This window comes from Quercus lobata, chromosome 7 (genome assembly GCF_001633185.2).
Source record: "Quercus lobata isolate SW786 chromosome 7, ValleyOak3.0 Primary Assembly, whole genome shotgun sequence".
NCBI lineage: Eukaryota > Viridiplantae > Streptophyta > Magnoliopsida > Fagales > Fagaceae > Quercus > Quercus lobata.
This window is the reverse complement of record NC_044910.1, coordinates 12,398,394-12,411,642: the sequence shown is the minus strand read 5'-3', so window position 1 is coordinate 12,411,642 and position 13,249 is coordinate 12,398,394. Positions and strand designations below refer to the sequence as shown.

The 13,249-nt window shown below is 32.4% G+C and overlaps 1 protein-coding gene across 1 annotated transcript; it reads left to right on the top strand.

The window, feature by feature from the left end:
* The first annotated feature begins 7,555 nt into the window (after nucleotides 1-7,555).
* On the top strand, nucleotides 7,556-12,348 carry LOC115952706 (tubulin beta-5 chain). The gene is made up of 4 exons (XM_031069919.1): nucleotides 7,556-7,655; nucleotides 8,948-9,346; nucleotides 9,844-10,113; nucleotides 11,217-12,348. Exons 2-4 carry the CDS (start codon nucleotides 8,953-8,955, stop codon nucleotides 11,900-11,902), a joined length of 1,350 nt encoding a protein of 449 aa, XP_030925779.1. The 5' UTR covers nucleotides 7,556-7,655; nucleotides 8,948-8,952; the 3' UTR covers nucleotides 11,903-12,348.
* Nucleotides 12,349-13,249: the final 901 nt, after the last annotated feature.

Sequence of the window (13,249 nt, the reverse complement as noted above, 5' to 3'; positions counted from 1 at the left end):
GTTATTCATTTTCCAGAAATCATGCTACTAGGTGTAAAATGAATTCCGGAAATCATTTACACCCAAAACAAACGCAGCCTTAAGCTATAATGTTGTTAAATTTGTTTGATCAATATACTAATTTGTGTTTTAATATTACTAAAATTTTTTTTATATATATAATTTATCAATTATGCTTGTACAGTTGTATTTGTATATTGATTGATTGATTGATTTTATTTTAGCATGTTCTTTAATTGTTGCTGAGTGGTATAACTTGAATAGTTGAGTGTGAAATTGTACCTTGATGTCTTTTGCAACTCTAGTATACAAATATATAATGTCTACATAGAAGATGAAATGGATGATGATAATTAGGAATTTAGGACGGTGGTTATAAGAACCTTAGAATGAGAATAATTAAATGTTCACTTCATCTTAATATTCATCTTACTTTTGGATTTCATATTGTAGTTAGCTAGTTTTCATTTGCTAACTTATTTTGGATTTCAAACTTGAAACTCAGAACTTGGAAAATATTTTTCCATATGTTTTGATAAATATCTTGGTATTTGGTTGCTAATTAAACATTTATTGAACTTTTTAGATACATTGGGTCAAAACTTAAATATATTTGTTTTGTTAGTATAGACTTGATGATATATGACATGCAAATTACATCATATGATGCAAATCTTGGTTTTTTTTATGGATGAATTTATAATTTACGTGATTATTCAACATACAAAATCATTATCAATGTGTTTTTTTGCTTTAAATCTAAAAATATGTAGGATCTTACGATTCACAATCCAATCTTACGATTCACGATCCGATCTTACGATTTACGATCTCACCTACCTTCAACAATCCTACGTAGGATCCCGATTTTGACAATTTTGATTCAGACATCTTTTAATATCTGACTATTCTCTTTGGAGTATGTAGTTCTCTTATCCCACACATATTAAGTTATTACAATGAGAGATCCTTGGGGGTGGCCTAAAAATAGAGGGAAGAGATTTCGAATCTAGGATCTCATGAATATCATGAGGCCTTAGAGCACTCACAATAAATATGCTAAAATAACTCAAAAATTTTTTTAGCATCTCAACCACACAAAAAAGGTCCTACAACAAAGTTGCTATAGCTAAAATATTTAGCTATATTTTACCTTCATGCTACAGTGAGCTGTTATTGATAACAACTCACTGTAATATAAAGGTAAACATAAAAAACAATTTTTTATTACTTCTCTCTCATTTCTTCTCTCACCGGTCTCACTTTCTTCTCTCTTTTCTTCTATCATCGGCCTTTGGCTTTCTTTCACTCCAAGAGGAAAACTTTGAGATTTTGGGTTTGGGTCTGAGCAAAATAAAAAGAAATGAAGTTTGGGTCTAAGCAAAATCAAAAAGAAAGGAAGCTAGATAAAGGATGGCCGGAGCAAGGGATGTTGAGAGAGGATGGCCAGAGCGTGGGTTTGTGGAGGTGGTGAGTGTGGGTTTGTGGAGGATGGCCAGAGTGTGGTGGTGGTTGGTTGTGGGTTTGTGGAGGTGGGGTTGTGGGTTTGGGGTTGTGGAGGTGGAGGTCGGGTTGTGGACTTATGGGTTTGGTTCAAACGAAAAGAGAATAAGAGAGTCCATAAGGAGGAGGAGAAGAAAGAGAGAAATGAATTAAAAAAAAAATGAAAGGGAGGGAGAGAGAAATGAATAAAAAAAAAAATGAATAGTTTTTAGGTAATGTGAAAAAAAGAAGTTTTGATATAGGGTGTATTATAAAGTGTGTTGTTAAAATAGAAAAAGTAGCTTTTTAAGTTGCTAAATGCTAAAAATTTTAGCTTCTTTACTATGAATGCTCCGGAACCATTAAGCCAACCCTTTGAAGTTATTTTAGGGATATTTGGATTGGGGTAAAATGGCTATATATAATCTATTTTGTAGAAAAAAATGTAAAATGAATTCATATATAGATTTATCAAGAGTTTCGTAGGAAAGGTTAGAAGAGATAGCAAAGAGAGGCAGTTCGGGCTAATAAAAAAACCTTCCCCATTTCACATTATATTTTCTATATTTTGATATATTTTTATGTTATGTTATTTTTTTAAATGTATCTTTTCTATATTAAGCTTCATTGTAAAAAAGAAATTGAAGAAAATCTTCTATTTATTTATCGGTTTAAAAATTATAATTGAAAAACAATGATAAAAGTATAATAAAGAAGAAAAAGTTTTTAATAAAGAGAACTCTTTATGTAATGATTTATTAAATTTTATAAAAATGGGCGTATTTTTCAAATTTTTTATGCAATAATTAAATGATAAAATATATAATTTGATTTTTTTTTTTTTAAGTTAAATTCTAAAGTTTTAAATGCTCATATGATTACTGTGGGAGGAGATTTCAAACCCGCAAGCAGTTTGTCTGCTCTAGGGTCGAAGGACCTGCACGGATTTGTTCCTTCAAGTGACATGAGCAGTTTTTGAGACTTGCTCCCACATCGAAGAAAGATGCGTTCCACTCATGCCTTATAAGCCTTAGCTAAAGGCAAGAGTGTACCACTACAACACATGTCGTGCAGGTCCTTCGGCCCTAGAGCGGACAAACTACTTGCGGGTTGGAAATCTCCTCCCACAAAAAGCTTGCAGGTTGGAAATCTCCTCCCACAATTACTATATGGTTTAAAATTTAATTTCATGATTAAAAAAAATGACATAAACTGCATTTAAGATTTGTCTACTTACTAAACATCATTTCGTGAGAATCCCTAACAAATAAACACAATATAAAAAAAATATACTAGTTTTTAGAATCCCTAACAAATGAAAAAATTGTTGTGTTCACATGAGTGACATTTTATTTACGGGATTGATCTATATATGTAATGCATGTGCATTATGAACGTGCATAATATGTGTGTAAATACGTGTATGTTCGCAGATAAATGGGAATGTATGTTTATGAGTGTATTTATGTTAATTATAAATTTTGTACCCTAAAGTTAAATCTTCGTCACTATTTTGTGGTTCAATGATATTATTTTGTCTATGGAGAAACTAAGTTTGAATTGCTCCTCTTCCACTTATTGTAATTAATAAATAAATAATTGCATAAAAAGAAATTTGTGGCAGTAGTGTGATAAGAATAAAATTTATTAAATTTGAATGACTAATAGTTTTTTTTTTTTTTCCCCTTTTCATTATCAGCAAACTTTGCATTAAGAAACAGAAAAATCAATAACAAATAAGAAACAGCAGCTATCTCTTGCTTGGTCTGAGGAAGAAAAAAAAAAAAAAAACCTCTTGCTTGGATTTCTTGGATCGAACAAGGGACAGAGGATTTTTTTTATTCAAAGAAAGGGCTAATGTTCCATTTTTCCTTAGACTTACAAGATGATGCCCAACGGACTAATAAGTGTGAGTTTGGATAGCCGCAGATCCAGCGTTTTGCGCATCTGCATTTTTTTGGCTAGGTCCCGTGTACAGTTCATGAGACCCACAACTACGGATTTCAGTAAATTTTTATTTAAAACTGGATCCCACGGTACTATTCACAAATTTAAAAATTATTTTGTTACAGTGTTTTCAGTAATAAGTTTTTAGTTTTCAAGAATAAGCGGTATCCAAACAGACCATAAATGTGCTAACCACGTCACTTTGTAAGGGACTTATAGTAAAATTTTAATTTTTAACTTGTGACTCAAGTAATGTTGCAACCATAAACTATTTTACAATATTTTTATAAATTATTGTCATGACAAATTCTTATTGATTCTCATTTGGGCCAATCTTTGATATCACATTTTCACTTACCAATAACCATTCATCAAATTAGCTGTTTGCAAAAAAATTGAAAAATTGTAGAGCTACAAGTAGGGATGGAGCCAGAACTTTGAGTTAGGGGGTGGCTATACTGTTGACCGTGTGCAGCGAGTTCAACCTTTGACTTTGCTACTACTTAATTGTTAAGATTTTTTATTTTATTTTTGTGTGTGGGTAAGAACAATATTATTTTTGTTTAGAATTTTTTAAAGGGCATGGTTGTTTATTTTGGATAAAATTGGTTAATTGAGCTTAATTTTTTTTGGTTTTATTATTGGTAATTTTTGTTATTGAGCTATTTTTTTGGGCTTGTATATTTTGTTTTAGATTTTAGATATATAAATTTTTTTATGGTCACTAAAATGAGGAAAATGCTAGAATTACAAGCTTTTTTATTTATTTATAAATTACTAATATGATAAGTGGTTACTGGTAAGTAAAAAAATGATGTGAGTGGTGGACCCATTATACGAACCATTATGAATTTGCTATCAAAACAGTTTGTAAAAATGTTGTAAAAAAGTTTGTGAGTATAGTATTACGCTTAAAATTGGTCAATTGAGCTTAATTTTTTTTAGTTTTATTATTGGTAATTTTTGTTGTTGAGTTATTTTTTTGGGCTTGTATATTTTGTTTCAGATTTTAGATATATAAATTTTTTTATGGTCACTAAAATGAGGAAAATGCTAGAATTACAAACTTTTTTATTTATTTATAAATTACTGATATGATAAGTGGTTACTAGTAAATAAAAAAATGATGTGAGTGGTGGGCCCATTATACGAATCACTAAGAATTTGCTATCAAAACTGTTTGTAAACATGTTGTAAAAAATTTTGTGAGTACAGTATTACGCTTAAAAGAATTAATAATATTGTTTAAGAGAAACAAAAATGTAATTTTATATAACAAAATTGCTAAAATTTATACACATATATATAATAATATATATATTTTTTAATTTTTTTGTGGGGGGGGGGCATTGCCCCCCTTGGTCCAATAATAGTTTTGTCCATGGTTACAAGTTTTTTTACAAATTTTTTACAAATTATTTATGTGGTGAGTAGTTATTGATAAGTATAAGTGATATTAGTAAGAATTGTTACATCAATAGTTTATAAAGTATTATATAAAAGTTTGCGACAACATCATTATTCAAAAAAAAGTTTATAGTTCTAGGATTTTCATTGTTTCCAAAGTGAACTATTCGTCTAATCCCAATTATTTGTAAAGTAAGAAAATCACTCCTGATTTTTAAAAGGAAAGTGGAGATAAGAGTAAGATTACATTGTTTTCAAAATTTTAAAAATTAAATCTGTGAAGAAATTAAGAATTATTGTTACAATCGATGGTTCACGGACGAATCTAAACTTTAGAGCACGGTTTAGGGACTAAACTTATAGTTTTCCCTTTATATAAATAACTAAAAGATTTGATCCTTGGGTAGGTTATTAGTCTTAACACTAAACCATTTTGTTTCTCAAAAAAAAAAAAAAAAAAAAAATCCTAACCATTTTTGTTTGAATCTAACATTTCTTTTCTTTTTTTCTTTTTTAATTTAAAAAATGATCTTCTGGGTGCGCAATTTTGATTTATACCTTACCTCAACTAACATGGACTTGGGAGTAAGGGTGCAAATAGTGACTAAAGGTGACCAATATACAACTTTTGTACCTTTGGAAAAAAAAATAGTAACACTTTTGCATAATTAGTTCCTTTTATCGAAGGTTCGATCAGTTCAAAGACATTTTTAGGACATTATGATGGAGGCTTAATGTTTTTTCATCCATGCAGGCATGACCAGCAGGTCAGAAATCATTACAGTGTACTAGTGTAGTCACATACCAAAAGGAATCGCAGTTTAGTTCAATTGTCGACTGGACTGGAGTATAATTGAGATTATGAAAATTTTGTAGGTTGGTATATTTTTATTTTAATAGATTAAATGACACACAAAAATTATTACAGTAGTTTTTACTTTTTACTACTTGTTAAGGTTGCAATTTGTTGTGACTTTGTGATTGAATAAGCATTTCTTTCACAAGTCTATTATTGACATTATTTTTAATATTCACTAATCACAAACTATAACATCAACTATTGTGAGAAATTGTGTTACTAAATTCATTTAGAGAATCATCGCACATTCTTGGTGTGATACTCACTCCATAAGTATAAGTGGTTGTGGAGTACGGGGGACAAAGACTGAGGTTTAAGTTTAATAACCCAATAGTTGATAATTAGAATGGTCTTTTGATAAGTATTGTTGTTTCCTCAAAAAAAGAAAGAAGTAAATGAGATGTTTATCCCAAACTACTATTACAAAGGTTAGATCCTTTTGTAGTGGTACTTTAGTTATATAATATATTATAAGCTTGTTTAAGAAACTCTATATACTACTTTCATGTGTGTTTGTGTGTTCTAATAAGTATTACTGTTTCCTTAAAAAAAAAAAAACCTTATGACTACAAAGTTCTTGGTCACATTTCCCCCTACGATGCAATGTACTTCGTTTGGATATTGCTATTATAGGCAATTTTAGTTTTGGATATTACAATACCTTATTATAATATGAGGATTTTTTTTTTTTTTTTTTGGAGAATAAATATGAGGAAAAATTAAACAATCATGTAATAGATGAATATTTTTTCTTGAGAAATGTTATGTCCACAACATTAGTAGTACATATATTTTTGGACAAAAATTAGCTAAAAAATTGGTTGTAACCTAAGGTTACGATCTTTTTCAATAAAATAAATATTATTACATATTTTGAAAATTTAACTGTTGAATTACGTATTCTTTACTCTCTTAATATACATGTAAAATTTTGTATCAATCAAATATTATTTATTATATGATCTATATGTTTATATTTTATACATAATTTTAAACTACAAAAACTTGTAATTTAAACAATTTATTGATGACATAGATATTGATTTTTATTTTTTTAGAAATTTTGCAAGTATGAAGGATATAAGAAGAAGATATACTCCAATGATGAATTTGTCAAATTTACCACCAATAAAAAGATACTGAGTAAGGTAGCTTTAGGCTACAACTAATTTTGTAGTTAAATTTTGTCCTATATTTTTCGTTAAGTGTACATAAACTTGACACACATGTTTAGTTCGTCTAATAAAATGATGACATGTGTCATAATGAAAATAAAGTGACATTATTCTATCAGACGAACTAAACACGGATAGCAGGTTTATGTGAAACTTAATGAAAAATTTAGACAGAAGGACTGTTAGTGCAAACGAAATATATTCAAGGGGTAAATTTTAAAATTAAAAATTTTAGAGTGTTAAATTCAAAGACCTCTAAATCTTAAGGGTGTAATTTGTAATTTAGCCAAATATTTAGATAAAAAAATATAGCAATATTTAATGGAATTAAAAAAAAAAAAAATCTGTGTGTGTTGGTGTGTCTAAGACTGTTTTTTTTTTTTTAGAGTAAACAGCAGAGTTGTGTTTAACAGTGTAAGACTGTTAAGTGTAACTCTAGAGAACATTATCCGGATATTTTCAGACCGTAGTCAAAGGACATTCCAGTCATTTCAACAAAGGGCATATTTGTCCAAAAAACTTCAACCAAAATCAAAATTTTAAAAACCCAGACTCCCACTAATCGCTCCGACTAATCCCAATCTTAACCGTCCATTCCCACAATCTGACGGCATCAAACGGTCCAAACTAATAAAGGAGGGAACCAAAACAGACCGTCCGATCTCACTCCTCACTCTCACTCCTCCATATATAAACCTCTCCAAAGATTTCAATCTTCTCACATATCCTCATTTCTCAATTCTCACACTCTTACACTCTCTCAGATTTCGCTTCGTCTTCTACAGGTGAATTTCGTTGCTCTCTCTCTCTCTCTCTTCCTCTAGATCTAGAATCTTCGTTTGCATTGCTGAAGATCTTTTCATATTTTGCAAATTCAATGGCTAATTAGCTTGTTTTACTGGTTTCTACGCTGAAATTTGGTTTTTGTTGATTAGTTTTTTTGGTTTGATGCTTTTAGATTAGGCTTTCACTTCATTACATGTATTCTAGTGATTTGATTCTTTGATTGCTCAAGCTACAAGTACTTTGTTCGATTGCATTGGAATTATTTGATTTTTCTGATTGCTGAAACTTCATGGACTTTGTTTGATTGCATTGGAATTTTGTTATTTCTATCATATGCTTCGGATTTTCTGGTAATTTTTTTTCGGTATATGAATTTTTAGAAATATTTGTGTGTAATTAGAGTTTGCATTGTAGAATCACATTGCATGGAGATTTTTTTGCTAGATCTGTAGATTCTTTACTATGCTGAATTCATTTTCTTTTCTGGCTGAAATTTGTCGCGTAATTTTAATTTATGGTGAAATTACGTTCAATTTGTATGGTTTAGCCTCGTCATACTACTGCTGTTGTTAGATCACTTGCAGATCATTGGATTCACTGTCACATTGCATTGAATTCTCTGGTTGTAAGTTTTCTCACTCGATTTTTTTCGTACGAGGATTTTCTGATAAATTTTATGGTATATGGATATTTAGGAATATATATGTATAATTAGAGTTTGCTTTGCATTGTCGCATTGTATGGAGATTTTTTATTTATTAGATCAACTGATTCCTGATTATATTGAATATTTTCTATCTTCTATTAATGAAATTTGTCGCAATTCATAATGTTTGCTGCGATTTTTTGCTAGATTATTTTTAGATTGCTAAATTCTCAATATATTTTCTAGAATTGCAATTTTAATTACTTAATCGTACATTTTAGTTGGGTTTGCTTTGGTTTTGGTGTATTATGTTCAATTTGTATGGTTTAGTATCATTGGACTAGTGCTGGTGTTAGATCACTTGAGTATTATTGGATTCACTGTCACACAGCATTAATTGAAACTTGTACAAATCTTATGATTTTGATGATTATGAGTTACATGAACATGATTGCCTTTAATTGGATTTTGGAAAATAAGATGTCCATGATGAGTTTCAATTTATGCATTGAATTGAGTGGAAATTGGTGATTTTGATTCTTGAATTGACTGAACATACTTTAAGTTATATTTATTTTAGGGACTTTTTGTTGCAATTACAAGAGTTTTGATAGATTTGGATTTGATCTTTTGCTTTGAATTCAGGAAAAATGAGAGAGATCCTTCATGTTCAGGGTGGACAGTGTGGGAACCAGATTGGTTCCAAGTTCTGGGAGGTTGTTTGTGACGAGCATGGCATTGATCCGACTGGAAGGTACATTGGGACCTCAGAACTGCAGTTGGAACGTGTAAATGTGTATTACAATGAAGCTTCTTGTGGGAGGTTTGTGCCTCGTGCTGTGCTCATGGATTTGGAGCCCGGCACTATGGACAGTGTTCGCACTGGTCCATATGGCCAGATCTTCCGTCCAGATAACTTTGTATTCGGACAATCTGGTGCTGGAAACAACTGGGCCAAGGGGCACTATACTGAGGGTGCTGAGCTTATTGATTCTGTTCTTGATGTTGTGAGAAAGGAGGCTGAGAACTGTGACTGTCTTCAAGGTATAATTACTCTATTTGGATGTACTTCTTCTTCTGCAATTATTTTTATGAACGTATCTGTATCAGTACATTGAAGTGACAATAAATGTGTTGAAAATCTGGTGGTTTGTCTTCCCGGAGAAAGAATAAGCGTTTTTGAAGTGCTAGCAGAATCTTTAGTAATTGTTCAGTTTCATTGCAAAATATGTGAGCCACCATTAGGCAGTTTAATTCCTCTGTTGCATGAAGCCTCAAAATGCTAGAAATGCACTCAATAGGAGAATTACTGATTAGGTATTTTGGTATTGCAATGAGTGGGAAAACTAGTAGTGAATTTCTCTTTATTTGTCATTGGAAAGTCAAACTGTACTTTTTCTGGTCAATTTTATTTAAGGGTAGGTAATGTATTCTGAACATAGACTTGGTCTAGTGAAGATAGTCACCATGAGAGCTCCAAAATTTTTATTGATTGTGTTTATGCTGTTAGGTATTTAATGATGAATTTTTTTGTACTGCAGGTTTTCAAGTGTGCCATTCTTTGGGCGGAGGAACTGGTTCTGGAATGGGTACCTTGCTTATCTCAAAAATTCGGGAGGAGTATCCTGACAGAATGATGCTCACATTCTCTGTGTTTCCTTCACCAAAGGTTTCAGATACAGTGGTTGAGCCATACAATGCTACACTTTCTGTTCATCAGCTTGTTGAGAATGCAGATGAATGTATGGTTTTGGATAATGAGGCTTTATATGATATCTGCTTCAGGACTCTCAAGTTGACTACTCCTAGCTGTAAGTAAACATCAAAAAGCTCTTGATGTGATGTATTATATGAATTTTTATTTATCAAAATGGAAATTTAATTGACTTGCTAAGTGCAAACAATCTTATCTAACTTAATTAAGGAGAGTCAGAAAAATCTTAATCTCTATCCAAATGAAATTTATGTTTTTGGATTTTGGAAGCAATATGTAGTTTTTACTGCATATAAGTAGTGGTTCTTGGCATTTTGTTCTGATACTTCTACATATACCCTTGTTTTTATTGGGGAAGTGATTTTTTCAATTGTGTTTCAATACTTCTACGTATACCCCTGTACTTATTTAGATGATATTTCTATTGAAAGACCCCACCTCCCCCTCCCCTGCTGTCTACCTATCATAAAAAGAAAAAGAAAAGAAAGAAAATGACATTACTTTTGCTTTGATAGAGAGGGGGTGGAGAAAAAGAAAAACAAATGTCAGCATAAGATACCTATATTTTTATGGACCACACTATTTCTAATCATGAAGCTCTTTACGTATCTTGCTTGCTATTGAAAATGACATTACTCTTGCTTTAATAGATTGTTTGCTGCCTCAACCCCTGTTATGGTCTACATGTTGATGTTTGTTTTTCATTTATTTCCCCACACCCTTCATTCTGGAAAGATGTCTATAGTGAAAAACTATGGTAAACCTGAGTCCCTTGATCATCACCTTAAATGGAATTTGGGGTTTCAATTAGGCAGCTTCATCTTCCAAATGCAGTACTGCATATTGTCTTCGGTTTAGTATTTGCGTGAACCTCCTGCTCCCCAAGTTAAGAAGTTACAGATGAGAATTCCAACCTTGAACAGTAATTCACTGTTACTGATGTTACTTTATATATACCATTGGTTTTAGGCATAACATTATGAATGGAATTTTGATATCTGCATGTTGGAAGCAGATGGTTATTTTGTTTGTCTAATTGATTACAATTCACTCACGCAGATCTCAATAAAGTTGTCTCTGCATGACTGCATACCTGGTTTATGGCAAGAAATGTTTAGCTATTAAAATTTAGTTAATGTATTCCTTGTCATTTATTGCTCAAGTATTGTGTATTAATTTTTTCTTTATACCTTGTTGCAGTTGGTGACTTGAACCATTTGATCTCTGCGACCATGAGTGGTGTCACCTGCTGCCTCAGGTTCCCTGGTCAACTCAACTCTGACCTCCGAAAGCTAGCTGTTAACTTGATCCCCTTCCCTCGTCTCCACTTCTTCATGGTTGGGTTTGCACCCCTGACATCCCGTGGATCCCAGCAGTACCGTGCCCTGACTGTCCCAGAGCTGACCCAGCAAATGTGGGATTCCAAGAACATGATGTGTGCTGCTGACCCAAGGCATGGACGGTACCTCACTGCCTCTGCCATGTTTAGGGGCAAGATGAGCACCAAGGAAGTGGATGAGCAAATGATTAACGTTCAGAACAAGAACTCTTCCTACTTTGTGGAATGGATACCTAACAATGTGAAATCAAGCGTTTGTGACATTCCACCCAGGGGGCTTTCGATGGCTTCCACCTTCATTGGAAATTCTACCTCCATCCAGGAAATGTTTAGGAGAGTGAGTGAGCAGTTTACTGCCATGTTCAGAAGGAAAGCTTTCTTACATTGGTATACCGGTGAAGGAATGGATGAGATGGAATTCACAGAAGCAGAGAGCAATATGAATGATCTTGTGTCTGAGTACCAGCAGTACCAGGATGCCACTGCAGATGAGGAAGGGGAATATGAAGATGAGGAAGTGGAAGGAATGGAGCATGAGGATATGTGAAGGTGATGTAGTGAATATTGTATAAAACCAATGTCTCATGTTGCTGCACTATGGTATAATGATGCATTAGTATTTTTACTCTATTATCTTCATGGAGAATATTTCTCACTTAGTTTTGTATTTAGGGGGGTGTTAATTAGATTTGTGTTGAGAAGATATCGGGTCAGTGAACCCCACTTGGAGAGTAGAGTATGTAAAATGTCTATTTGCTCTCCAGGTTATAAACTATAAATCGTGGTGGATGAAGCAGAAAGGTTCGGCATTGTTTGCCTAGTAAGTCATGTTTACTTTTATGCTTGTACTGAGATTTGTACTGAGTCATGTTTAGCATATTAGTTGATGCTGTTTGCTTCAGGTAATCAAGTCAATTCTGGCCAATACCAAAGTTTATTGAAAATCATCGTTTGTTGAATAATACGAAAGATGTGGAAGTGGTTTTGAGTAAACAGTGTCTGTTAAAGTCTGAATATAATTGCTATGGTACATATTTATTACATGCCATAATCATCAAAGAATATCATGTTGAAATTGGCAAGTATCATGTACATTTTGTAGTGGGTGACTTGTTCCTTTGATCAAATTGATCTTGTTTAGCTTTTTAGTTGCTTTGCATTAGTTGATAAAACATTAAGGGTCCGTTTGGTAATGTTGTTTAAAAACTGAAACATGTGTTTAGCAAATGTAACAAACGGGCCTTAACTTACACATGGTAGAAACTGGACAACTTGGGTTGGGTTCATAAACCTGTCACTTAACCTGACCCTTTCCTGTGAGGAAATCTTCTATATGTTGTCAATTGATCGATTAGTTGAAGTTGATCACAGAAAATATTCAGGTGAGCAGTTGGATTTTGTTCAATAATGGGTGAGATGATGATGAGGGGTGAGCGAGAAGTGACTAGCAATGCGAGCGAGAATTGGCAATACAGAGCAGTGACAAGAATGCCAAGCGGCAACAAGGAAAAAACGGTTCTGGTGGTGAGACTGAAAGATGAAAGACTAGGTTGGAAGGCTTTTAGCAATTTGTGTAGAAGTGGAGGAAATAAAGGGGGGAGTTTTTTTTTTTTTTTTTTAATCAAAAAACACAAACAAGCAAAAGGGACGGAATTGGAAGGTGATAAAGAGAGAAGAATGAAATCCTAAATAGGTCTCCAAGTTCGGATTTAATTAATTAAAGCTTAATTTCCAAGCCAACCACCTCTGGTTTGAGAAGGTTGATTAGAAGCCTTGCAACCTAACCTCAGGTTGGGTTGCTTAATTAGCCTGAGCTTCAATTACATCAGATTGATTGTGAACTGAGTATAGGTTGGGTACACTTAATTCATTTTATTTTATTTTTAAAATTTTA

What these genes read in the sequence shown, in the direction of transcription:
- LOC115952706 (XM_031069919.1), top strand. Translation starts at nt 8,953, where the DNA reads ATGAGAGAGATCCTTCATGTTCAGGGTGGACAGTGTGGGAACCAGATT. An exon ending in GAACTGTGACTGTCTTCAAG is followed by an intron (nt 9,347 to 9,843) that starts GTATAATTACTC and finishes TTTGTACTGCAG; the next exon opens with GTTTTCAAGTGTGCCATTCT. An exon ending in CAAGTTGACTACTCCTAGCT is followed by an intron (nt 10,114 to 11,216) that starts GTAAGTAAACAT and finishes ACCTTGTTGCAG; the next exon opens with TTGGTGACTTGAACCATTTG.